General features: G+C 40.5%; 4 protein-coding genes across 5 annotated transcripts; all 4 read left to right on the plus strand.

The window, feature by feature from the left end:
- Positions 1-1,156: 1,156 nt before the first annotated feature.
- On the plus strand, positions 1,157-14,241 carry bdnf (brain-derived neurotrophic factor). 2 transcript variants are annotated; one of them, XM_067249276.1, is made up of 2 exons: positions 1,157-1,325; positions 13,393-14,241. In XM_067249276.1, the coding sequence occupies exons 1-2, from the start codon at positions 1,323-1,325 to the stop codon at positions 14,239-14,241; spliced, it is 852 nt and encodes a 283-aa protein (XP_067105377.1). In that variant the 5' UTR covers positions 1,157-1,322. The 2 variants fall into 2 exon arrangements, with proteins under 2 accessions (XP_067105377.1, XP_067105378.1); XM_067249277.1 differs by lacking the exon at positions 1,157-1,325 and adding an exon at positions 2,296-2,385.
- Positions 14,242-16,190: 1,949 nt separating this feature from the next.
- lin7c (lin-7 homolog C (C. elegans)) lies at positions 16,191-21,060 on the plus strand. Its single transcript, XM_067249560.1, has 5 exons — positions 16,191-16,324; positions 17,062-17,180; positions 17,818-17,889; positions 18,241-18,450; positions 18,651-21,060. The coding sequence occupies exons 1-5, from the start codon at positions 16,288-16,290 to the stop codon at positions 18,816-18,818; spliced, it is 606 nt and encodes a 201-aa protein (XP_067105661.1). The 5' UTR covers positions 16,191-16,287; the 3' UTR covers positions 18,819-21,060.
- Positions 21,061-21,184: 124 nt separating this feature from the next.
- rplp2l (ribosomal protein, large P2, like) lies at positions 21,185-23,124 on the plus strand. The gene is made up of 5 exons (XM_067248834.1): positions 21,185-21,251; positions 21,979-22,102; positions 22,504-22,552; positions 22,721-22,816; positions 23,010-23,124. Exons 2-5 carry the CDS (start codon positions 21,980-21,982, stop codon positions 23,081-23,083), a joined length of 342 nt encoding a protein of 113 aa, XP_067104935.1. The 5' UTR covers positions 21,185-21,251; position 21,979; the 3' UTR covers positions 23,084-23,124.
- Positions 23,125-25,280: 2,156 nt separating this feature from the next.
- fth1a (ferritin, heavy polypeptide 1a) lies at positions 25,281-27,749 on the plus strand. Its single transcript, XM_067248901.1, has 5 exons — positions 25,281-25,566; positions 26,048-26,153; positions 26,597-26,743; positions 27,050-27,175; positions 27,286-27,749. The coding sequence occupies exons 2-5, from the start codon at positions 26,052-26,054 to the stop codon at positions 27,442-27,444; spliced, it is 534 nt and encodes a 177-aa protein (XP_067105002.1). The 5' UTR covers positions 25,281-25,566; positions 26,048-26,051; the 3' UTR covers positions 27,445-27,749.

A 27,749-nucleotide genomic window follows, 5' to 3' on the forward strand; every position in this document is an offset into this window, starting at 1 on the left:
TGTTTTGCTGTTCAGCGCTCTCCATGGGTTCTTTTATAGACTAATTGTATTAAACTGTTATTGTTTATCATTTGTCAGATTTGTTCTGGGATTATGTGCGTTTGCGCGTAACCCACATGCATGCCTGTGGTGCGTGTGCCTGTGCGTATGCGAGAGACCCCTATATAAGTCACCACAGATAGCAATATTTTCCAATGAGAATGCGTTATTAATAACATACAGTTCCACTTCTTTTACAACTCCCGTGATAGTTGGAATCCTGGCTCAGAGACTGGCAAATTTCAGCTATTACTCATGTTACTTATCAGTACATTTGTGGCACACATGCAAGCATAGCGCTTCGTCACTGCATTACAATTAGATGGCTGAGTGTTCGCTGTGAAACTGATGGAATTTTACTGAAAACAGATTTCGCGTTTGAACTTGGAATTGGTCATTGATAATTGAATATAACTTATTTCCGATAAAAAGCACAAAGGTATCGTTTGTTTATGAGCAGGCTATTAAGTTTATAGGGAATACACGAAGACGTGGATTCACATGTGATTCCTCTATACAATTGAAAACGAAGCACATAACAGTATTTTACAAATGTAAGTATGAGATCGGCTCTATTTCGTCCTCAAAGCTTCGGAGTTTTCTTTTAAGCAGCAACAAGTTCCCTATGAACTTCATCTCGCAAGCAGGGACGCAAAAATACTGTGAAATATGTTGTCTTACCTGGCACCATCCCACTTCTGATGAAAAAATCATGTTAGTTGTACCGACAATGCTTAATATGTACTTATTGTCTTAAGTGATAAATACTACAAACATAATAGACTATATGGAATAAAATCATAATCATATTTTCTAGGCTATAATTAAAATTAGTGATAAACGTTTTTGTTGTTGGTGGGGTAATATAGTATTTCATACATATTATGAACAATTTATTATACAATAGAGGTTTAATTCATTGACTTAGTGGTCAATTAGGGTCCCTGACATGAACTTGGACAGCCTTCGCATATTTCAATCACGTAAGACCCCTGATTGCGTTGTCCGGGCGAGGGTATTGCGTATATCTATACAAGCTTTCCTGAATATCGCGGCTGGTTGTTGTTTGTCCTGTCTGTAGAGCCACCAAGGTGTTGGAGAGTTTAAGCACGCGGATATTGCACAGGGTTATTAGATTCATAAGTCACCGAAGTGGTGGGCGATCTACTGAGCACAGCACAAGTTCTCATATGATGACTTCAAACAAGACACATTACCTACCAGCATCTGTTGGAGTGAGTGGATATTAAGACACTTCTATCTCCAGGACAGCGTAGGGGAAAATGGTAAGTAACATAGAAACACTTTCGTATTAGGGAAGATTACAGAGAAATGGCAATGGTTGCGATTTATTTTTATTATTGGAATGGAAGTACACATAGCTTGAAGGATGGACTCGTGGCTACTTGAGAAACTCTGTAGAGACTCATGTCTGCTAAGGCTTTTGTCAAAGCTTAAGTAAAAAGACAGTAAGACATTTCTGAGCTGAGGAGGTGCAGGGACAGGGAGAGAGGTAAGCTATGGGGAAATGTTGTATTGTTTGAGTGCGCAATTTGTGAGTGTGGTGTCTTACAGGGTCTTATGGTTGTGGATTACGAACGAGGGCAGTATGGTACCAGTATATGTCTACCAAAATATGCTTTTAATTGCGGTGCCAATGATAAAGCAACATGTGCGGACCTCTCGTCCTGTCCTATACATGACTTTAAAAGCGCGGCAATCACGTATCAGGGGCAGCATTGTTAGGCGTAATTTTGACATGCATTGGAGCCTTTGTGGTGACACGAGGAAATGACCGGGGTTTGTTATAGGTGCTGCTTTCAAAAGGAAAGGTCCGGCCAACATGTGATCAAATATTAACAGGACGGGCTTGGCAAGGAAAAATCCACGTCACAAGGCGTGCGGAAGCAGTAGAGTAAAGAGTTTCAAGTGGCACCTAACAAAACTATAGATTTTTTTGCCCCTTTAGTTACCCTCGCTGTGTTATGCTTTCAGCACGTTGGACAGAGGCACCGGAGTCGTGCATGGACTAAAACACCAAGTGGACATCAACTCTCTCTTTTGCCGTCCCCTTGCCAAACCTGGGATTTTTTTCAACTTTTGGTAAGCGTGCTGAGCGAGCCCTCTGATCTATAACGGAAATCCGGAGAAAAGCGCTTGTCAATAAAGGGCTCGCGCATTGAGATTTGTCGCGCTACTTGAGCATGTGAAAGTTGAAATCTTAGAGCCGATGTAGGGCGTGCGTTCCTTGCAAGAGCCTCTCTTGGTATACACCGTTAACTTGGGAGATGCAAGTCTTGGTCTTGGATATCTAACCACACATAGTGGTTGTCAGCCCTTAAAAAGGTAAGAGTTCCATCCATTGTCTTCATCGGCCATCCCTGCCATTATCATTGTTTTCTGATTTCAAATGACACATTGTGCACAATGGTTAGCATGAAATTATCGGTTATAATTAATGTTAACAAAGGACAGCTTATTATAAAATAAATATTTAATTCGACTAATGACTTTAATGTTGTGAAACTTTGCATATAACTGGACGCTTATCATCTCCATCATGCCATTGAAGTTTCGTTTTTAAGAATTTACACCTGCACCGCTTGCAGCGTTCCAATTGCCTAACTAAGAGTGCACGATGCACCCTTTTAACTTTGCCTGTAAGACATAAATAGCCCCTTTTAACGTGTAGGTACAACCTTACGTCCGTTATTACAACGTTTGTAAACATAGCCTTTAACTAGTCTTCTGCAAGGTAATTTGCAAGATCGATGCGTTATGCGTAATCGTGCTCCTAATCGACATGGAACTTTAGAATGCGCAAAAACAGGAATGGTTCTACCCGGGATAAGGGAGAATAATGGTGCATGTCTTGATAAGATCGTTTTCCACAAAGGTCTATCTATCTATCTCTATCTGTCTATCCGTCTATCCGTCTGTCTATCTATCTATCTATCTTTCTATATAAATATCTATATATATATCTGTAAACATATAGGCTATGGGCCTATTTATAGGCTATATAAAGCTATAGTTTGGTATTTGTCTCTATCTATCCATCTGTATCATTAATATCAAACTGTTGTATTCCTCTCCCGATCCCTAAGCGACAAAAATAGCCTACTCTTATCTTCCGTCATCGCGATCAAATCACTTGTGTTTTTACTACGACCGCTGCTCGGTTTCATTCATACTGCGCTTCCCCCTGCCTGCACCTATAGCTGTTATCCCTCTTTGTCCACGCGCAAGTCCGTGTAGCCCATTCGACCAGTCGAAAACAACTTAAGTTGAAAAGCTAAACCATAAATTACCTAACGGTTTTAACCCGTCTCAATTTCAGAAACATTCCAGAGAGATCTGCATCTAAATCGCTAAATTATGAGATATAAAATTACAATAAAGATAGGCGTGGTCAAACTGCTTTGACAGATGTGATGGCTGGCTAAGAGGCGAGATAAGATGATAAGCAATAGCTTCGGAAGAAATGGATATTTAAGACAAAATCAGGAATACAACATTAAGATGATCAATAAACTCATTTGTCCGAAGCAATATTTTGCTGATATAACAGTCAAAGGACTTATGAAAAAATAATTCGTCTCTTGCCGGTGAAGGAACTGTGGATGTAGTCTGTCATCGTCCCTTTTCTTTATAACCTACAGTTCCTGGTCAAACATTCTGATTTCCGGACGAAGCGATTGAATGGCAAACAGCTGCAAGAAAAACCCTAACATATCAACGCCCACTGGCTTTAGCAGCGCTGTTTTAATCAAGATCCTTCAAGGGGGGTTACATTTCAATGCATTATTAAGCCATTCCAACCCCTTTTAGGACTGGAATGATGATGAGTTTTGTTTCAATAGGCCTAATTTTACCATTTTTTTTAACCTATTTTATTGAACCATGAAAAGGCTGTTTAAAACATAGCCTTTAAATGCTTAGCCATTTAAATTCTGTAATTTAACTGCTGGTTTAACGAAAATGTTTGGTCTATTAGAGGCTGCATATGGACGCAAAAGACAAACCCTTTGATGGTGCTGACAACAAAGCTAGTTAAAAGCAAAATACTGACAGTTAGCTATGGTTAATAGTAACAATGATAATAGTTAGAGAAATTATAATATACATGTAATATTTGTTTTAACGAATCGATCGCAGAAATAACGTTTTCGTTTTATTTGTTGACGCAGAGGGTAGTAATGTGTCTTACGATTTCCTTGGCTTCGTGCGAAGAAACACGTCGCTACTTAAATATATTGGTATTTTATACCAATATATGCTTATATATGCTTTCATCACTATTATCAGTATCTTCTTTTCTTCTTTATCTAAAAAAATACAGCATATTTCTTCCGTAGGAAACTCGATACGATACGTGGGTTTATGGTGTGGGCGTGGGCGTGAGGGGGGATGGGGGAGAGAGCTGAGGCGGGTCGGGGGGGTCTGTGGGGTGGCACGACACACTTTGTATGTATGAAGGTTTTTTATAGAACTTTCTGCAATGTACGTCATCGGAGCAGTCCATAAATGGGGTTGTGTTATCTTACTGAGAATCTCCCTCTCTCCTGCCCCCCTCTCCGCACTATTAGCGCTGCAGAGTTGGGGTGGGCGTCAAAAACAAATCTGAGGATGGTAGGTTTCATTCCAAATAACATGAAATGCTATTGTGGCATCATATTTGACAGGATATACGTGTTTCATTATTCAGGGTTGACTCACGAGGGCGATTAGGCTATAGATATTTATATTTTGCTTTCATAAAGAAAAGATGTTTCGTTTTCTGTTTCAACCTTTCATGAACTTTGAAAGATAAGGTCTGTGGACATGTCGCCGCCTATAGCTTTAGTAGCTCTCGGAAGTGGGATGGAAAGATCTAAACTCTATTTGGAACTCCGGGTGTCGACACCACCTTATCACGAAAAAAACGTTTTCCATATTGTTCATGCGCAATTGGATATGCGATATAAAATATGTGAGCAGGTTTTCAACCAATATTTGTAAATATAATATAATATTTTAATGATTATGGTAATCGGCGGCGGCGTCATCATCCTCCTCATCTTCATCTTATCAGCTCCATCCAATTATTATAACGAGTTCTGGCGGGATGAAATATTTGAATTTAATAATTTAACTAGGCTATTCAAAAACATAGCCTATTTGGTGAATTCAAATTTTAGAAATAGGAACCAAAATGTAACGTAGCTGATCTAAAGGGTATGACAAATGTGTGGTTTCCCAAATCAATTCCTTGCAGTGATGCCAGGATCCGGTAATTGCGCCCTTAACGACACGCGTGTCTGACCGGCTGTTGGCGTGACGCCACTGCAGGACAAATTATTCTCTCAGGGATAACGGTGTGTTTGGAACAATGGGTTCTGTTGAATTGAGCCTGACAATATAGCGTTGATGCACTGAATGAATTGCGGAAGGCTTTTTTTAAAGATTTGGAATCCTACATTTCATTTCCACTGTTAATCAGATAGGCTGCAATGGCATTCCGATTAGCCTACTTGATTGTGTCAGGATGGGTGATAAGAGAGTGTGCCTGTGTGTTTTGTGAATAGTGACGTTTTCCTGAACGGTTTTCTGCATTGGACCTGACGTGTGTGCCTGTATGTGGAGTTGTTTGGAGTGGTCGTGTTATCATTTCATGCCAATATGGGCCATGAACTGAATTGCGCGTTTAATTGTGAAAAAGTGATTGTTTGACTGATGGGTTATGTAGTATAGTCTTTGGAAGCTACTCGATCTTTGTTATTTACAGTAGCCTATAGCTTTCTTACGCATACAATTGTAAAACAAATCTTATTTTGTTTGTGAGAGACAGTGAGAAGGGAAGAGAGATGCAACTATCAGTGTCACTCATGATAAATCTTTCAGAAAACTATGTATTTTAAACATGTATGTATTGTTTTTAAGAGTAATCTTGTCATCATCAGTCTTAAAAAGTGTTGCAGTCATTATAAGCAGTTGGATATTTGTATTCTCACTGGGAGGCAAGGAATACATTTCAGACATGGAATCTGCAGTTTTGTGACACAGTTGTATGTTGAGCTTTCGTGTATAATTGTGATTTTGGTTTTCACAATAGACTGCTGGAGGGCCAAATTACAGGAGTCATTAGTGTCATTAGTACTCTACACTCACCTTTAAGAGCACAGTAAGATGTTTTAGCCTGTGTTTTAGTCACAGTGTTCCTCTGTGTTTAAATGTTGCTTGTGAGGTCAGTTTGGGGTCTTGGGTGACCCTGTGAGGGAGGATGCTCTATACTGACTCCTCAGCACGGTTCCAGTTGGCAAGATAAGTTATGAAAAAATTTGAACATTTATGGCCGCATGGTCAGTTCTCTCAGCGGGGGTCTTCACTTTCTATAGAGAGTTGGCAAGCAATAGCTTAGGGCGAGGTGGTTGGGATGATGGAAGGATGACAAAGGAACAGAGGCTAAGGATAAGGGATAAGAGCATGAATGAGAGATGGACTGATAGCAGAGAAAGATCCATTTACGCAGTTGTAATATATGGATGAGATAGCACCTGCTACATGCTTTTTTATGTCTGAGCAAATGTGAGAAGAGAGAAGAAGATGGCTTGACCAGTGTCTCTCTTCATGTGATACAGTTTATATGTAAATGTGTTGGGTAGGTTTGTAGTCTGAGACGTTATGTTCCTCATTAATGTATTGTAGATCCTGGTGAAGTCTATTTGGAATTACTGGTTATATTTAATCGTGCCAGTTAAATGCGGGTTCTTTATTGTAATATTAGGCATGTTTAGACGGTTTGAGGCCATCGTATTGTTTACTGTAATATGCTTTAACTATTGATAGAAAGACTGTTTGCAAGTGCATGTGATGCAAGTACATGTAATTGTTCTTAAAGTCTTAACCTCTATAGAAATGATTATACCTTTGATACCATGGAATCTGATTGATCTATAAGAAAAATCACGTTATTTTTAGTCCATACAGGAATAAGCATGCTAAGTGTGTGTGAGGTGTGTGTGTGTGCGCGCGTACGTGCGCGCGCGTTTATGCACTTTTCCTATAAGACACCACATCTCTTCCCTTTATTTAAAAGTTTCACATCAACTAATGAAACTCCACTTAGAACAAATCTCTTATAATCAACATATCTTTTCTCCCTACTTCACATACCAGCTTGCATTGTGCTGCATTCGCAGAAATGTGACAGGCCAGGTTGTTGTTGTTGTTCTAATGAGATGCCAAGTGATTTATTTATGAATTACCTGTTTGGAACAGCCCCCACGCGCATGCAGTGTGCAAGCAAGCTTCTTTTTTTCTTTCTTTTTGGAGTCATGTCGCTCAGCAATTGCTGATGCAACTCTTTGCTATCCAGAGTTTGCCCTCGCCTGCTGTGAGCCTTCAGGGACGGCTATATTCATCTTGGCATGTCCCTGGGTGTGTTGAAGCTAGGAGTGAATCACAAAGCAGGTGTGAGCATCCACACCAGAGCCATGCCAGAGAAGAGCGCTCCACCTCATTAACTTGTACAGAGAAGAATCATGGTGGTCACGTAGCAAACACATCACTATAAATCAGGTTGGATGGGGTCCAAGCTAATGTAATAATGAGCATATCTCTGCATTTTAGGGCTGGATGTCATCTGAGCTGACGACCTACTGAGTAGCTCGCTTCTTGATTGTATTTCAATGTAAGTGAACATAATTTTAAACCAATTTAACTCACATTTGCTTGCATAATAATCTTAATGAGAGATTTGTAGGCACACTCGGGTATAGGTCTCAAAATATGCTAGGTACCCCCTAAATAATGCATACAGACATAAACAGAAGTTGATCTATTTTGAATACCAAGTTTCTGTTTATGAACCAGTACAGCAGAAAGCACCTATGGTTTCCACAGAAGTGTCTGCCACACACTGCTTGCAGGATCTGACACGTTATACTGTGTATTAACAGATAGAGTAAATGGTAATTGTGATTAACTGTAGCCTGAATGTCTTTGGCGTGTATGCGCCATGTAGGCTTTAAATTCTGGTGACCCCTTCATGGCAAAAGCTTCTCTTATTCCACACATTTGATCATCATTATTGGTCGACCAAAGAATAGCCTGTTACATAGTTAATGAGTTTGGTTAACAACTAGTATGGTTTTACTTCAGAGCTCTCGTAACCGATTTTGGAGGCAACCAGTCAGCCAGAGGCGAGTCACATGTTGCAACGTCATTGTGTAGTAAGTTACTGTAGTTGCAGGGGATACGGTAGTCATTTCAAACTCAAGAGGTCTCTCATCGCGTATCAGTGCCGTAGTCGCGTAGCGTATAGCATGCTAGCCCTTCAATTTCAGCCCGTCTCTAAAGGAACCGCGCAACCATGGGAGTCCATTACCTCAACCATGCAATTTCCACCATCAATAATTTAATCTATTTGCTCCAAAGCTGAAGAGATATCCTGAAGCAGTCGGAGAGTACAGTGAAAAATCGCAGAAGTAAATACACAGGGGTTTGTCTAAAACCTACCAGATGACACTGTCCTGTTGAATGGTCTCCTTTACGACTGGGCAGTAAAAGGTATGTTTTAGTCTGGTGACTACAGTTGTAATTTGCCAATGCACTGTTTTTCGAAAGAAGTTTTTTTTTTTTTTAAGTAATCAAGCTGAGTATCCTGCAAACGCACTGAATGCGACGCAGTGTGCTGGGATATGCTTTACTATTCTTGTTTATTATATTAAAATAAGGTTTATCTTTATATGGTTAATTATAAAAGACTCCGGTGTTTGAATTATGTTGATTATATTTCTAAAAGAAACCTGAAAACAATTTGATGGCAAAACAATAATAAAAACATGCAGGCATTGTTAATATGTAAGAGATGGTACACTTTGACTTTTTGTAGTTGCGTTTGACATTGAGTAGCCTATATGAATTCGCAAAATTCTTATTCAATGGATCTCGCCATTAGAAGCAATAGCCTATATATGATCAAACATAGGCTAATCAAATAGTAGCCTTCCCGAAAAGACAACACCAGGCTATTCAGCCTATCCTTGTTAATTTCAATAGGCTACTTCTAAAAGATGAATAGGCTATAGCTCACTTGTCTACACCATGACCACACAAAATAGGCAACGAATCCTTCCTCAAATTAGATATCTAGAAAAACAGACTGGACCATAGCCTATGCAAATACACAAAAAGTTTGATGTACTCATTAAGAGTTTATAGGAAACTTGAGACCTATTATGCTCAACTTCACCCTGCTGCGTTGGTCTGGCTCTTCGTCTTGCTCTCCTAAACCGGATAACCTCACAAGGCGAGCATGAATATGTGGATTAAAACGAATCCTTACATGAAGTGGTCTAGCAGTTATCAATGGCTATAGCCTAGTTTATGAAACCCACACGCGTTTCTATGGAATAACCCAGGGCCACCCACCCGGTACTGCTGTTGAGCAAGTTGATATGGTCAAGGTTGGAGGCTGTCCGTAATTAATTGATTCAGCTGTTTAAATAGCCTAAATATGTCTTTTAACGTCACAAAGCATGTTTTGACTGCTGTATTTAGCGTGTGTTGGTACTTTTCCGGCATAATTAGTCTATTTTTGGTTGATCTTTACCTATCTATGATGTGCGTGTGTGCGAGCCTATGTAGACTACGCCTGTGAGAAGAGAACGTTGCTCAGAGAACATTGCATGGTCTCATACGCCATCTAGTGTTTATATTTAGCCACGGCGAGGCATTGGGAATTCGGAAACCAGTGCAGAGCCTACTTTATGTCCTATCCGTTAGTGTCACTTTATTTCTGTAAAACTGAGACCCTGTGGATATATTTTACGTTGTTGTACAGCAATAAACAACACAACTACATTGTGATGTTTATGTGGCCATGGCATATTGCCAGTCAGTTAACCTGGAGAAAAAGAAAAGTGTGAGAGGCTTATTGTTTAGAAAATGAGAAGTTAAGCCAATTGTACAGGTATATATGGGAATAACTGTTGCCTCTGTAATACGGAATGACTGAATACAAGGCCTATAGCATTTAAGTTGTTTATTTTAAACAAACCTTTGTACTAAATCTGTAAATACAGAGTGCAAACAATTGGGGTTTGGTGTTCATACTGTTATAGTAGGCTACTTATAATGGATTGTACAGGGAACATTTCCCAAACTTGTCACAGAGTTCTGGAGTCTAAAGAAAAAAAAACGATTTACTTTTTTATGGGGCATATGTATATTGTGGGGCATATGTATACCATGTTACACAGGGTAATATAATAAATACGCAATTCTAAAGTGGCATGTGTTTTCAGTTTGAAGCTGGTGTGTTTGCACTGACACTCTCTGCACTAGTCCTTTCATGTTTAGAAAGACTTTTCAGGATATGTCAAAGGGGGGATTTTTCCCTATAATCCCCACCTGGCACAAAGCTAATTCTGCAAGGTAGCTTTACAAGCAGATGTATACCCAACCATCTGCCAATCTCTGTCTCTCACCTGCTTCACAAAGGTGCTTATCTTATTGTGTCAAAGCCAAGCCACTGTTACCATGATTTGGTATGTTTATTTTCATTCACCTACATTAAAGTATTTAGCCAAATGAGTTATAAAACCTTAGAGCATTTTGGAACCTTGAAACCTGACAGGGTTGTTTCTGCATAAAGTATAGTGTAACTTTGGTTATCCAATAGCACATTGTGTTGGCTGATGTTCCTCACCCATAACCAGTCTGATTGAAAATTAAGAATCCAATTTAGAGTTAATGATATTCTCATATTCAATAGAATATGTAATGACAACAACCCTGTCAGTGATCAGTGGTTTCTATTAGATAGCTCTGAGACTCCCAGCCAGTCCAACAGCCATAAAGTGATTCATTGGCTAAATTGCATTTTAACAGGATGTAGATTGAGAGCATAAGCCATATTGATTCTGCTGATGGAAACAGGAAATAGCCAAGTAAGAAATAAAAATAGTTTGTTGTACCTGATGTGAGGAGACCCAGAGGACTAGCAAGCAATTGCACACTGATGAGTGGCACTACCCCCCCCCCCACACACACACACACACACACACACAACTCTCCCTGCTTCCTGGCACCCCCCTTCTTCGTCTACCCTATGGAGACCCGTGAGAGACGTCATCAGTGGTTGTTATGCTGCGAAGTGACGCCTGCACTCTCAATCCTCCCGCCCCTGCCATCGTGCCCCTGCGGTCTGTCAGGGGAGATGCATGTCTGCTGATGCAGTCTGGCCCACACGCTTCTTTCCATACATAACAACGCTCACCAGACAGCAATCTGATCAACTGCCGTTTGCGTCTTAGAAGTGTAAACTAGGACGGCCGATGGCACCTCGATTATCCTAAAATTTTGTCAGCATTTAAGTAACATACCACTGACAGAATGATTGATGATTTTTTAGTCCATTATTTGCTTCTTGTCTTTTTACTTGGGGCTGTGGTTTCATCTCCAAGGTTGTCGATAAGGGAAGACGCTCCCAACCCCCTGCAAACACATAGTACCAAACCCCTCCCCCTAACACACACACACTCTGGAGATGTGCATCAGAGCGCTCAGGGACCCCACGGCTCATTAAGGAGAAGGATGTGATATTCTGAATCGAGACTGTGAGACTCCCAGAACGCCTATTTATAGACGCAATATCTCTATGGCAGTCGTCGTGGCGTTGGCTAATCACAGCCGTGGCCCCAGACACCAATTAAGAATGAAACAAATGCTTTTTAGGTGGGTTGTGCCCCTCCTTTCTGCTGAGAGCCGTCTGTCCAAGCTGCCCGGCAGGGGAGTGGATCTGCTCGGAGCATATTCCTGCATCAGGTCGGGACATGAGAAGGACGGCATGCAGAGTGCAGTCACAGCCTTGCCCGGGCTATTTTTAAATGCTCCCCACTGGAAGGCGAGATGAGATCTCGCTTTTTTCATTGTCGTTTATTATTGCTTTCATTTGTGTGACTCTGTCTGGGATGTCTACGGATGTGTGAATTGCTGTGATTCTGAGGGCTACTCCAAGGTAAGGGATGCTTGTGTGGAGCTAGGGGATGTACTGAATAAGGTCATGGTATTTGTTTTGGTTCGTATAGCTGGGCCCTTTATAGCATTCTTCCTCCTGAAATGCCTGCTTATCAGATATGTATTATGTGAGCTGACCATCTGAGCTTTAAGGCCATTATTCAAATGATATGGTGGATCCTTGAATGTTTAAGGATGCGAGAATATGTCTTCTCCTTGCAGCGTCCTCCTGACTGAATTCCTGCTAGTTCCTACTTACTCTATGCATCCATCAATAAACATAATTCCGTCCCTGCTAGTTCAGCATATCATCTTTCAAAACAAATATCGGTTGCGTAGCACAAGTCATGTAGAGTAAACATGCATTTGTATATTTTGAAAGTTACTGTGTCTCCCCAAGCAATCAATCAGATAATCTATATATTTTTCCCCATGGGAAATTTGGTGAGGAGCCAGGCATATGAAATACATTAGGATTAAGTGTTTTCAAATCACCATGAAGAACAATATACAAAGCATACACACGCAAATGAATTGAAAGAATATATATCCATATTTAATTTACTAGTTCCAATAATCTTATTTAGTTGAGATTTTATAGAACATGAACCACTAGGTATGACACCGATACTTTCCTTTTTGATTGAGATAATGTAATGATATTGTCTAGGCAGACTACATTTACATTTCTTGACAATCTAAAGTTCCTAATATCAAAATTCTGCCTTGCTGTGCCCATTTGTAGGCCTAAATACCTGTAAATGACTTTCACCCCAAGTTGACAAAATTCCAGAAGGATGAATTTACGGTTATAATTTCATTACAGGATTCACCATTTTAAAACTCTGCAAGAGGGAATGTTGGCAAGCTAAACACATCGGCATTAATAGCATGGTGCCCAGCCTCCTCCCAGCCCCAGTCTAAAAAAACATGGACTGAGTTGGAAAACGCTGTTGTCAGCAGCCATTGACGGCCCTGCTGGGCCCTTTGTTTTAGCCTGCCAACTAATAAAATCTAGGCCAAACCTTGTATATGAACAGAAATATCACAAGCATAGTGGAACAGACAACATAGTACTGAGGCTCAATCCTGTCTTGTGATTTCTTAACTGTTGTTTGCAATTGGGCAACTGTGGTGACGGAATACAGCTCCTCTATATAGTTTTAAGGGCAGTTGCGGAAGCACAGCACCAAGTTTACATCATGGAAATGAATAATGCTGTTTTGAATCGTTCTTTTTTAACTGTCTGGCCGCAGATAATACAAACCAGATTTTCAGATGGACTAACATTGTATTTTCTCTCTCTCTTTCCCCTCCCCACTTTTTCTCTCTTGTCTTTTGTTTGCCCAGTTCCACCAGGTTAGAAGAGTGATGACCATCCTGTTCCTTACTATGGTTATTTCATACTTCAGTTGCATGAGAGCTGCGCCCCTGAGAGACAGCCCAGGCATGCGGGGCCATCGGACAGAAGGCTACCTGAGTCCCGCAGCCTCGTCCGCCAGAGGGCACGGGACTCCACAGGGCAGTGGGGGCCCGGCCCAGCGTGGAGGGGCCATTCCCTCCCTCACAGACACATTTGAGCAGGTGATAGAGGAGCTGCTGGAGGTGGAGGGGGAGGCGGCGGCCGCAGCGCAGCTGGGGGCAGGGGCTGACCAGGGTCAGGGCAGAGGCGGCCCGGCGTCCTCCTCCGTGGTCACCACGGAGACAAAGGACGTTGACCTGTACGCATCGCGGGTGATGATCAGCAACCAAGTGCCTTTAGAGCCGCCACTGCTCTTTCTACTGGAGGAATACAAAAACTACCTGGACGCCGCAAACATGTCCATGAGGGTGCGGAGGCACTCCGACCCGTCCCGGCGTGGGGAGCTCAGCGTGTGTGACAGTATTAGCCAGTGGGTTACTGCGGTGGATAAAAAGACGGCAATAGACATGTCTGGGCAGACCGTGACCGTCCTGGAAAAGGTCCCCGTCCCCAATGGCCAACTGAAGCAATACTTTTATGAGACAAAATGCAACCCTATGGGGTACACAAAGGAGGGATGCCGTGGAATTGACAAGCGACATTATAACTCCCAATGCAGGACAACCCAGTCCTACGTGCGTGCTCTCACCATGGATAGCAAAAAGAAGATTGGCTGGAGGTTTATAAGGATAGACACTTCGTGTGTATGCACATTGACCATTAAAAGAGGAAGATAGTGTATATAATGTATAGATTTTATTGAGAGTTTAAAAAAGAGAGTAAAGAGAAAATATCTATTTGTATATATACATAACAGGGTAAATTATTCCGTCAAATGAAAATTTTATGGACTGCATGTAAAAAAAGATGAAGTTTATACAGTAAAAGTGATACTACAGTCTATTTATTGAACATATTCATGACCTTGTAAACAATTAAAAAAAATATCTGATCAGTCATTTGCGCCCAGTTTAAATTACTATATCACATTCCTCAAGACGTGTGGTTTGTTTACGTTGCCAAGAATCTGAGAATGAAGGAGAAGACAGGTGGGAAGGAAGAGAGGTCGAGGAGGACAGTTCCATTTTAAAACTTGCATGCTGCTTCAATTGTGAATTGAGAAATTGTCCACTTAAGAAAAAAAAAGAGATGATACAGACCAAAACATTCCGTTTACATCCTCAACAGTAAAAGGTTTTCCTCTTAAGTACATTCTGTCTACTGTTCTAAACTTCTGAAGGTAATGTTGGACTTACATACTATGTCAAGGTGCTGTTGTCAAAGCTTTGCTGTTTATTTTTTTATCCCCACCAGAGGACAAAATATATAAGAGTATATAAAGTTTATTCATTAACATATGTTTCTGGATTAATATAATTCATTTTGTATGTTGTGAAGTTGTTTGCAATATTAAATTGAAATATTTGAAGAAATAAAAATGATTATAGGCAACTGAAAAACAAAAACAATGTCAATAAAGTTTTAACCCTGCATTTCTAGGTATCATAAACATAAGACAGAAAGACACACACATGCTTGCTCACATACACACATTTGGCTTCATTCATTCAGTATAGCTTGGTGACATTAAAAGTTGCGTTTTGGTAACTCAGCCAACAAGAGGCCATCATTAAACTTAACTTTGATCTCCTGTGACCGTGTGCCACGGGTACTTCACACAAGGCCACCGTAACGGGGGTAAGATTAGGATGATTCTAAGGGTCCTGGTCAAACAGGAGTCATTGAACAAATTACTTTCCTGATACTTTCCTGTATAATTTAGATTTCGGAGCTCGGAGAAAAAATTTGCCAGGGGGTCCAGAAACCCTAGTGGCACCCCTGACTTCACATATCTATACTCCATGAATCTGTAAGTTCGTATCATGGCTCTATAGGCTACAAAAAAGATAATGCTTATCTGAATTATTTTCAATAAATACACACAGAAAATGTGGAGAAACAGAAAATGCAGGAACTCCACACTCTGTCCGGAATAACACTTATTGGCCTATGTTATGAAGAAGTTCTAAGGCTGATTCCACTACGCAGATCCTTCTATTCTCTTGTCACTTTTACCTGCACCTATCCACAATCAACCTGGTTAGGCTACAAGCTGCCAGGCTCCCAAGTGCATCGAACGGTCAGGAAATAAGTCCCCGAGGCAGTCTGAGACGGTCTGAAGGGCACGAACCATCTTCCATGCCAATGTGGGTGGACCACTTCAGGTAAATTCATATTTAAATTCCCCATTACTAAATTCAGAACGCATTAACCTTCTCAAAAGCCCACCCGACGTGAGTAACAGAAGACATTAATTGTCTAAACACCAAGATTACTCAAACAACTGCATGCATTATTATCAAGGAAAACCAAATAAAAAGGTTTATAAAAAGTAGGTAATATGGGATACAATTTCATACGAACGTTTTCTTACCTATGCGAGCCGGGATGATATAGAATAGTAACTGATAGGGGGATACGATGCCTATTTTCTAATTGTGTGCTGTAATATGGCTATTGATTTCATCAGAGGGGGCATAATTGGGATGGGGTAGTGAGAATTGTCCCTACCTGGCACCACCATCACATCATCAACACGCTGGCAAAGGATGAATGTCTACAACGCGTGCGCGTTGCGCAACATGCAAAGGATCCTTAATGCTAGCTTGCTAGCTACCAGTGATTAGGTTCAGCCATCGACGTCCTATCGTTTGCTATCTTGCGAGTTTGTTTTGATAAGTTTCCCTAGAAAACATATCGATTCAGTCTAGTGAAGATTCAGAATGGCATCGTTGGGGGAACCTGTACGGCTGGAAAGAGGTGATATACCAAGCCTCCAAGCTCACGTTTCTATGAATTAGTCATACAGACAAATGAAATGGCTAGCTACTGTAAGCTAGCTAGTTGGGTAGCATGTTGTTAGGCTAAATATTTAAATTCCTAGGCTAGCTAGAAAAGCTAGTAGCATGATATAGCTACGTAATTCAGTTCACGGCGAGAAAGAAAACGGTGGTCTTGCTGTAGACATCTGATGATAAGGAGTGTTAACGTTATATCCATATCTGCAGTATGCTATATGTTGTGGCTTGGTCAACGTAACAGTAGCTGGCTAGCTAATCCTCAAAAAGAGCCTTCAGGCGGCTGTAGTTGGAAGTTTACAGTGGGTTAGTCAGTACCTCCTTGGTCTCAAGACCAGACTATATACCTGCCGAGCTTGTTACAGCTGACTGAGTGATTAGAATACTACAACAGTACTGATGCTGTGTTGTCGTTGAGAATAGTCCTATGCTCCGCTGCCAAGTTCGAGTGCACCAGCACAATTTCATATAATGCAAAACAACCCAGACGATGAACCGTCTTCAGCCATTGTATTCTTGATGTTATTATGCCGAATATAGTTTGTGTTGTCATGTACTCTGTCAGATGTGTTGAAGTGTCTAACAAAAGGTAGCATCTCTGCCTCCACCAGGTATTTCCCCCACCATCATCATCGACTCTTTGTGGTTTGGTCACATTTCTGTTCAGTTATATAATGAATATAATTTTTCTGATCACAGATATTTCCCGTGCCATTGAGCTTCTTGACAAGCTCCAGAGGACAGGGGAGGTGCCTCCCCAGAAGTTGCAGGCGCTGCAGAGAGTGCTGCAAAGTGAGTTCTGCAACGCTGTCAGAGAGGTGAGGCAGAATTCACTCAACCTGGCTAAAGAAACAGACTGGCGGAGGGGTGCTTGATGGCATTGATGGTAGTGTGCAATGCCTCAATAATCAATGGGCAACCAATGCTATTCTTTGTGCACTTAGATTGAATGAGTGCATTAAGTCTACAGGGATCTATTAGAACCTTCCTGTCTTTGGCACTTACTTTGGTTGTTCACAATGTGTGCTTCATGTTTTGGCTACTCGCAATGTTTTTTGGCTATCTTGTTGTTATGATCAGTGACCTATGCACTTTGTAAAGCTCTCTCTTGGAAGTCGCTTTGGATAAAAGCGTCTGCTAAATGAATAAATAAATGTAAATGTAAATGTACTAGTTTTCTTAAGTAGGGGTGAGTTCACTATACATTTATAAACCATGTGTATACTCAGGTGTATGAACATCTACAGTATAATCTATAGAAGTATAATGGCAATAGGGAAGTGGAATAGTGCAATTATCAGATATTTAAGGTAACAAATTGACTAGTGGAACATGCAACAGTGCAGTGTAACGAAAAGCAATAAGCCCTGTGTGTGTCCTCATGTGTACAAACATGTACAGTACATTCTGTTCTTGTATAAATGTAGAAGTTACAAGCCCTTGATGTGTCCCCAGGTGTATGAACATGTATATGAGACGGTGGACATTAACAGCAGTCCTGAGGTTCGGGCCAACGCCACAGCCAAGGTACAGCTAAACTAATCAACCAATACTTAACTCACCAGTCATGGGTGTCAGTATAAGTCAAGATCCAAATTATCTGATGGTCCTGATGCCAGTGCTGTCCGCTGATGTGCTGGTTACCATAGTAAATGACGCTATACATCTCAATCCTAAAAAATATAATTTAGAAAAATATTCCACAACTAAACTAGTTGCGTGTGCTGCTATTGTCTTGTCAAGTCATGTTGTGTTTGACTGTTGTTCCTGACCATCGAACTCTGGCAACTTTTTAACTTGCCCCACAAGGATACACAGTTTTGCAACATTACCATAAATACAAAAGACCTGGTTTATTTAAATTTTCTTGCTTTGCAGGCCACTGTTGCTGCATTTGCAGCCAGTGAGGGCCATTCACACCCTCGTGTGGTGGAGCTGCCCAAAACAGAGGAGGGCCTGGGCTTCAACATCATGGGAGGAAAGGAGCAGAACTCACCCATCTACATCTCACGCATCATTCCTGGGGGCATTGCAGACCGCCATGGAGGCCTGAAAAGAGGAGACCAGCTCCTTTCTGTTAATGGAGTGGTATGTAGAGACAATATTCAAACGCTTGCATGTACACAAATGACAAACAGTATGTTAATTTATTATGATGTTTGCACTGAATTACCAACATCTCAACCTTTTTTATATCATGTTTTATATTCCTCTTCCCACCTAACCTTGTCTCTAATTATACCTTCATCTGTGTCTCTCTTTGTCCTGCTCTGTGTCCCTCCCTCCAGAGTGTGGAGGGGGAGCACCATGAGAAAGCTGTGGAGCTCCTCAAGGCAGCCCAGGGCACAGTTAAGCTGGTGGTGAGGTACACCCCCAAAGTCCTTGAGGAAATGGAATCCCGTTTTGAGAAAATGAGGTCTGCAAAACGCCGGCAACAGAACAGCTACCCCCAGTAGTGTTGACTCGCCATCGACACCTAATTCCCATACTCTCATTGGCCGTCTATCTCACTCCCTTGTTCACCTTTTTTTTCTAAAACACAGCGTACAGATTAAAGTTTAGTTTGTAGCCACGTGTATTATATTTCTCTACCATCTCTCTACATTTTCAATACCCCTCCCAGACACCACACCATTGTCCCAACTGGCACAAGGCGAAGAATACTAGACTCATCATGTTATGGACCCTAAATATAGTTTGTCATTCACACTTTAAATGTGCTTTAAGTTTTGGACTGACATTTTGGATGCAGTTTGAAGATCTTTAAAAACAACTGTAGAATCTTTTTTATTTTATTTTTAAACTAAGTGCCTCAGGGCAAAACAAATGTATCTACTAATGACTTTGTACTGTAATTTAAATGGCACTTGTTTTTCACAAAACAAAGGTAAAATGATTGAACACTAGCTGACAGATTTAACATGTATTCACACTTTATTATTACCTGATCTAAACACGGGAATCACAATAAACTGTAAATCAACATTTTATAGGAGCAGCTATGTAGGGTAAATTGCATTCACACTTAAGTGAGGGTCAAGATTGTGTCATGTTTCAGCTGTGGAACTAATTAGTGTACTAAACCACTCATTGAAATAAGTGTGAATGTGAAGTAAATCTGTCTTCTATGCACATATTTGTTGATTGTATCTTCTAACTAGAATTTGGGCATGATTTTACACATTGATGTTCCATGTGTTCGTTCTCTTGTTATTTTAGTTGTAAAAGGAACAGTGTCAGTTTAACCATATTCCATTATTTACATTATGTACACTAATTTGGTCATGAACCGCCCACACTTTTGACTGTGTAAACTGGTTAATATATTGTATATAAAAGGGGTGTGTTGAATTAATCCACCAGACCAAAGGACGACAAGCTGTCCAATGTAAGAGACCAGGGTCTGTTGAAATAGTGTTTTTAGCTAATGAAGAACCCTCTTAATTTATCTTTAACTTCTGTTTTTTCCCCCTATGTCTTACAAGCTTAAAAAAGACTGCGGTCTCATAAAATATTCAACATCCAACTTTTGCCACCCATAAATCATTTACTGCCTTCAAATGCGTAGGTGTTCAGAGGCTGGCAGAAATCTTGCATGAACACGGTATGCTCATATACAATTCAGATAACCTTTTCCCCTTATGCCAGTTGTATAGCATTCCGAGACCTAAGGCAATCCTGGAATTTTTATATTTCACAAGAGCAATAAGTAAAACCTTTTGAGACTATGGGTATTTCATTAAGAGCCCCATCTAGAGCTGGGAGCACAGGCAGCTCTTTGGTTTGTCCTTATTTTGTCTTTTCACTGTTTGCATTCTGATGTACAATTGTTTACAACTGGGTTTCAGATCAGTTAGTGTGTGATATAGACATTAATATAATGTATTAGTTGGCAATGATGATTAAAAAACAACACATTGTATAGCTGCCAAATGAACTGGTACTCAATAGTCAATTGTTTAGCATGCAATGTTAATATTAAGTGGTTTTTAAAAGCCATATGTCTGGATGATGCTCAGGATTAAAACATGATATGGTAGTGGATAAGACCCATAAGGTATATGTGCCATTCTGTGGGTAAAACTCATATAGGTTATTGTTTTTCGATTATATTTATATTGTATTTGTCTGGTTGGCCATCATTAATGTTGTATCATCAAATCCAAATTGTGATGGTGTATTTAAAAAGTTAGAATTGGTTTCAAGAAAAACTCTTATCCAGAATAGAAAAGCAGTCCTAAATTAAATGTCAAACTGATTACTTGTCAGGCAGGTCAGCATATTTTATATCAGTCTTCGTGAGTACACAACTAAAAAAGACTTTACGGGCTGTCACGGTACAGCCCGCAATTCTTTCATATTTTTGGAAAAGGGTCAAAAGAATATTTTTGTAAGTATTTTCTTTTGATATTTTCACCTTTTTTACACGTGATTTTGATGAACATTTTCCAGAAATTATTTGTACTCCTTCTTTGACTGCGTTCTGTCCTTGTTTCGAGTAGCAAGACCAAATTTCGCAACGTTTATGAAAACTATTTGATAACATTGTGTTTAACTGTTTAATTTGGATTGCGATTTGCATACACTTGTGTCCTTAGTTAATTTTATCCAGTTGTGTTAATGTGTTAATCAATGTGGATGTATATAATAATATAGATCATAATTAGATTGTAAGCTGCACACAATAAATTATGATGTAAAAAGCATTCAAGTGTTTTTAATTTATTATCGTCTGTTTTATCATTAAGTAGGCTACACAGTGATTTTGTCCACCAATGACTGTGCCCTCTCCGCCATGCGAACGTTATTCCGTTTCCGTTCTCCCTTGCTACTTCCTTTTTGCCTGTGCAATTCTTACCGTCAACACGCGCTCACCCTACCAGCACAAAGTAAGTTGCACAGTTAAGTGTTTAAGTGGTTAAATATCACATTACCAAAAACCTAGTGTAACGTCTTAACGTTAAACGTAACTAGGAGTGTGTTTCGATCTTTACAATGTGAATGTGTTGAGAAATGTAGTGACAGATGAGCGGCAAGTTAGCTTACTACGCTAGCCTTACTGCCATGTGTGCTGTCGCGCTCACTGGTGCATCTAACGGTGCAAGGCCTAAAATCGAGGATGGACACATTTCACAAGTTTCGTTAAGCTAAAATTTAGATACCTACACTTTGGTTTTGGCGTATTGGCAAGAGTGGCTTGCCTTGTTAGTTGGGTAGCTACTGTAGATCACAGGTAGCGTTAGAAGATAGAAAATAAGCCAACCACTGTTAACTACTACTAGCCGGCTAGGTTACATCCAACTGAAAATGCTAGTTTAGAAACGGTGTATTGCTGGAATTTGTCAGTAGGATTGAGTGAGCAAGTCTAACGAGAGAATCCAGTACATCAAAATTTAAGGGTAAGTGGATTGGCTGTGTCTTGCAGCAGGCTTGGCTGTCTTGGTTTGAACAGTCAGTTAAGAGATTGAAAAACGACGTTGACGTTTCATTATCGACTGGTGAACCATTTTTCTAGACTGTCAATTTCCTATACCCCCTATGGACAGTCAATTTGTATGACACTTCAATCAGTATGCTCAAGGATAGTCCTGTTTACATGTACTCCTTTCATTGCAGGATGCGTTACGTCGCTGCTTACCTGCTTGCTGCCCTTGGAGGCAAAGACAGCCCCGCGGCTGGTGACATCAAGAAGATACTGGAGAGTGTTGGCATTGAGGCTGATGACACACGCATGGAGAAGGTATGAAGGGAGTGTATGCAGTTGGGCATCTTCAGTCAAAACCTAATGGTCTGGGGCTGTTTTAAAGGCTCTCCTTATTACCTTGATGTGCCGCATCTGGGGACCTTTTTTAAGAGTCAGAAGTATGCATTTTAGTATTCAAAGAGCCTTCTAACCACAACGTCCTCCATACTTGCATCTTAAGCCAGCTATACCTACACCATGGGGAAAAGAACACTGATTGCATGTTAATTTATATTAGTTGGCACTCCAGTCCTTTTTTAAGGTTATTCCTAAACACACATCCCAGCTAAGAAAACAAATAGATGGAAAAATATATTTTCTTGAAGTGAGTTGTACCCATATGAAGCCCTTGTAACCTTAAAATGCATAACCTACTGTTAAATGTCTTCCCTGAACAGGTCATCTCTGAGCTCAGTGGCAAGAATGTGGATGAGGTGATTGCCCAAGGTGAGCTTTTCTGTGTTAATGGTGTCAATATTGTCTCTACTTTGGTTTGAGAATGTTGATGGTTACTATTTTGTTCAGATTTGTACATTGTGGAGGATTCTGTTCAACAAAAACAAAACTTTATTGCGAGGCTGTTTCACTTGATAAACAACTTGTGTTTTCTGTCAGGCTATGGTAAGCTTGCCAGCATGCCAGCAGGAGGTGCTGTTGCAGTGGCCAGTTCTGCAGCTGTTGGGTCAGGAGGAGCTGCTGCCCCAGCTGCAGGTGAGCATCTGACCCTTGAACTCCAGTCCTGCCATCCTTACATATGAAGGGATATTGTCTACAGTATTTGACAGATGATTCATTTTTATGTATTGGACAATGTTCCAATTACTAGGACATGTACAAGTAGGTTTGTCTGGCATAGCAGAGATTTTACTAGATTGTTGTCTTATCACGTGTTGTATCTTTACAGTTGAGGAGAAGGAAGAGAAGAAGGATGAATCAGAAGAGTCTGATGACGACATGGGATTCGGCCTGTTTGACTAAACTCGTTCCGGACCAAATAAATAAACTGTTCATAGAAATAATACCACTTTCAGCCTCTTTATTACATGGATTTTGCATCAAGTGTGAAACAAATTACTGCCTTAATATAATCCAGATGTTCCAATGAACACACCTTTTTATCATAAAGCAAATATGCTAGAATACTGTGATTAAGGCCTTTCTCCTATCCAAACAAATCTTCCCTCAAAGATGTATCTTAGAAGAAAGTGTAGCCTAACTTTGAACACATGTAGGTGCTCAGCTTGCTGTTGCATTATAACATGTAAATCACTGCAATGGTCACTTTAATTTGTTCTTATAGATGTAGCCAATACAATATATTTGTATATTGTAAAACCTTCTAATATCAAGTGAATATTGGTGACAACTGGGCCATCTGGATAGCAAGCAACATAGTGAAGAAATTGTTTTAATGATGAAGGTCTGTTACTAAGAAACTCATTTTGCATGGTCATCCTGCGTCATCATGACAACTGCAAAAACAGCTTGATTTCTCTGGAGAACAGTTTCAGTGGAGCATTTCCCCGAATAGTATTAATTACTTTCGAAACATTGAACATGTATTTGCTGTCACTGCCGTCAAGACATAGTTGCAACAACAATGGTATAATCTCATAAAGCATCGCGCCATATCTAACAGGTTATATTATGCCATAATTAAAAAGATGCGATATTGTTTTTTATTGACCCTTTTCGAATAAGCAGGCGTCAATGGTTCATTACAGGTGGTTCCAATAATGCTTAATGCATAATAATTAGGCTCACGGCATTTTAAATAAGTGTCGCAACTTATGCTCAATGTCGTGGAATGAGACAAGTAACAGCCATGATGTGGGTGTTTTAGCTTAATGTACGAATTAATGCGCTTTTAAACGAATCAACAAATGTATACTATTGACTTTACTGTTAGGTCATACGCACTCAATTGAATTGAATATGGACCTGTGATGTATCCTACATGAGGAAAAGATGGACTTCACACTCACTGACCATTTTTACTGACATACCCACGTGATTTAACTAGACTTGGTCCTTTATATTGTAGTCACAGTAAAAAATAAAAAACAATGGCCAACCAATCACTAGTTTAAACAGATCTATTTGAAAAATATCTGGTTCGTTGTTGAATTGCCAGATGTACGGTATAGCAAGGGTGTAAAAACACGCGTCATCCATTAAACATACAGTTAGACAAGGCGGCAACGGTGAACCCAGACAGTTGTTATCTAGCTCTTAACGTACCAATGTTTATGGTATTATATTGTTCCGCTGTCTGCAATTAGACGGTATACCGTGTGTTCTGTCACACGTAAAGCACGTTGATTATTGTTGACGATTTATGTTTTCCTGTTTAGTCGGGGGTTTTCAACTTCATTTAGGCCTATACTAGACTGTAAACGAGAGACTTTTAGGCTACAGCACGTTGAATTTAAAACGACATTGCCGACTTATATGGCACATACAGCTTAATGGTAGGCTAAATACATGGGATTTAATGTGAGGGTAGTTGCGTCCACACATACCTATCACCTAACTGTGTCCTCCCATTAGCTGTCACTCGGTCGAGCCTTACGTACTCATTGCATTTCGATGTGATAGTTATGACTATTCAGCAATGGACCAGGTTCTGAGACGGTATGTGGGATACTTGGTTCACTAAATCCAAGGGTCTGAAGTAGTAAACCAGCTTTAACGTAGTACTACTGACCTTAGATCACTAAGGCAGTTGTATCATGTCAGATTTCCCCTTCTGGTTCAATAGGAAGAAGTGGCAGTAATCACAAGCAGCTAAGTGAATCATATTTAAAGTAAACCTAGAAGGACATGTTTGCACGATGCTGGTTAATTATTCAGCAGAAGACTGTGCATCATAGATATAGACGTAGCATGATATAAAATAAATGCACCAACATATGCGCATGTTTGATATGGACGTCTCACTTTTAACTATATATCTCTAATTGTCAGTCTGAGTTGAAATCTTAAAACATTATATACCTCTGATACTATCAAGTAAAAAAATAATTAGTGCGTCTATATTGAGGAAACGGTGTTTTTCGATCTTTCGAAATCGTTTAGACAAGCGATGATTTGATTGGCTTGAAGCGCTGCGCACGCTCTGTCCTCCCCGTTTGACACAATTTACTTGTACCTCTGCGCAACAACAGCAGCACTCACTAATCCTTTCAGAGAGACGGTGAAGGTTACCTGCTTCAACAGTGCTTGAACGGCAACCTTTCCACTGTCTTGAAATACTACTCGATTACTCTAATCTACTGGGCTATCTATTACCAAAATTATTTTACTTTTACGTTTTCTTTGAATTTCACGCGGTAGCTAAGACATTTACGTTAATCCGACACGCTACGAAAGTAAACATTAACTTAATTAGCGATCCAGCTAACAGACCCTCGGAAGAATCAAATAATTTAAGTGGTAAGCGACTTCGAGAATCAACCAAGGTAAGATTGATCAAACTGGATGCATACTGTGTAGCACTACAGCTAAGCTATCGTAGCTAGCTAATGTCCTTGTGTTCTTGGCACACTAGCCAATAGCTAGCATTAGTAGTACAGTAGCTAGTGGCGTAGTCGTAGATCGTTAGCTACGCAATGTTGCTTGTTTTGGCCAGGTGCGCAATAATTCATGGCCTACTTTATAGGCGAAGCTTCAGTCTGTAGTAGCTAAATATGTGCGTTGTTTTAGAAATGGCTTATAAAAAGCGTCTCCTTGATTCGCTTTGATGGCATGGTGAAGTAAGAATTTATTATTATTATTATTATTATTGCGTGTACCCTCTTTGTGTATGCTGTAAACTACACCAGCAGCTTATGTTGAGAAACCCATTTGCTAATTGATTTGTAACAGAAAAATGCTAACGTAGTAGTACTATTGTCAATCCTGCTCTCCGTTTCTGACAGTCTTGCTTTCTCTCATCGACAGAACCATGAGTTCCCAGGTGAGACAGAACTTCCACCAGGACTGCGAGGCAGCCATCAACCGTCAGATCAACCTGGAGCTGTATGCCTCCTACGTCTACCTGTCAATGGTAAGGTGAGAGGGAGGAGGGAGCTTCATTCTTGGAGAAGCACATGATAAGCACAAGTACCCATATGACTAATTTAAGTGCCAGTATTGGTAAGGACACAGGACTGCTGAGTCATTGTGAGTTTCAATTACTGCAGGTGTGGCTTAAGCATGTTGACGGTGTGAGTATATATTTTGGTAAGATTGGGCAGTCATTAACTTCAGGACTTCGAACTCAAATTCCTGGAGAGATAGTGGCAGCCAGTTCAGGTCCTTATCTGCCTCCAACTGTCAGTGACCACTGTAAACATGAACCTTTTTGAATATTATTTAATCAAAGTATTTTTTGATGTTCACCTAGTTAGAACTTTCCCAAAAGTATACTGTTTTTAGTAAAGCTAGATCTTTTTCCTCCCCCCTCCCCCACATAACCAATCATCTACTTACTCCTTTTATTGGTCTCAGGCGTATTACTTTGACCGCGATGACCAGGCCTTGCACAACTTTGCCAAGTTTTTCCGTAACCAGTCCCACGAGGAGCGTGAGCATGCTGAGAAACTGATGAAGCTGCAGAACCAGAGGGGAGGGAGGATCTTCCTGCAGGACATCAGGGTGGGTTTCATGTACAGATATATTCCTAGCTCAGTAAGCAAACACCTACAACGGTAGTGTTATATGGGGAGATGTGATAGGGTGATCTTGAGAGAGCAGCATTACAAAGTGGGGAGATATAGAGGGTGTGAGGGATGGGCCCACTTATCTTCTACAGACACAACCACAGCAGCTGGCCTAGTATAACAGTCATGAGAAGCTGGTACTGACAGGATTAAGTTTTTAAAAAAAGTCAACTTAAAAAAACAAAGTTGTATCGCATAAGTTTTGTGAGTGTTTAACTGAAGTGTGTGGTGTACATTGTAGAAGCCAGAGCGTGATGAGTGGGTCAGTGGTGTGGAGGCCCTGGATTGTGCCCTGCAACTGGAGAAGAGTGTCAACCAATCACTCCTGGACCTGCACAAGGTCTCTTCAGACCATAACGATCCTCACGTGAGTGCACACACACCCCAACCTAGTTGTATTACAACTAATATAGGTTTAAGTTAAGCAGTATCCCATTGGACATGAATAACCATGACCTTCCACCTATCCCCTTTCAGATGTGTGACTTTATCGAGACTCACTACCTGGATGAGCAGGTCAAGTCCATCAAGGAGCTGGGCGACTGGGTGACCAACCTGCGCCGTATGGGTGCGCCCCAGAACGGCATGGCTGAATACCTGTTTGACAAACACACCCTGGGCAAGGAGAGGAGCTAGACCCTCCATCTTTGATCTATCGCATGTTCATGCTAAATTTCTTCTAGCTTTTAATATATCCAAGATACTGTTTTCTCTGTGTAGTTGAGGACTGTCGATGGTCTGTAAAATCCATTGCATTAGGCAACATTCTGCACTACTTGGATATCATTTGCATAACCTAAAAGCCATCACTCTGTCCTATAAGCCATTTCTGCACATACTCTTTCAGTCCCAGCTGTGTCCTGTCACCTTGTTTGCTGCCTTTCATGACAACAGCCCTACTTGAACCAAATAAATAGAACTTGGATTCTAACTGATCTGTA

This window comes from Osmerus mordax, chromosome 13 (genome assembly GCF_038355195.1).
Source record: "Osmerus mordax isolate fOsmMor3 chromosome 13, fOsmMor3.pri, whole genome shotgun sequence".
Classification (NCBI taxonomy): Eukaryota; Metazoa; Chordata; class Actinopteri; order Osmeriformes; family Osmeridae; genus Osmerus; species Osmerus mordax.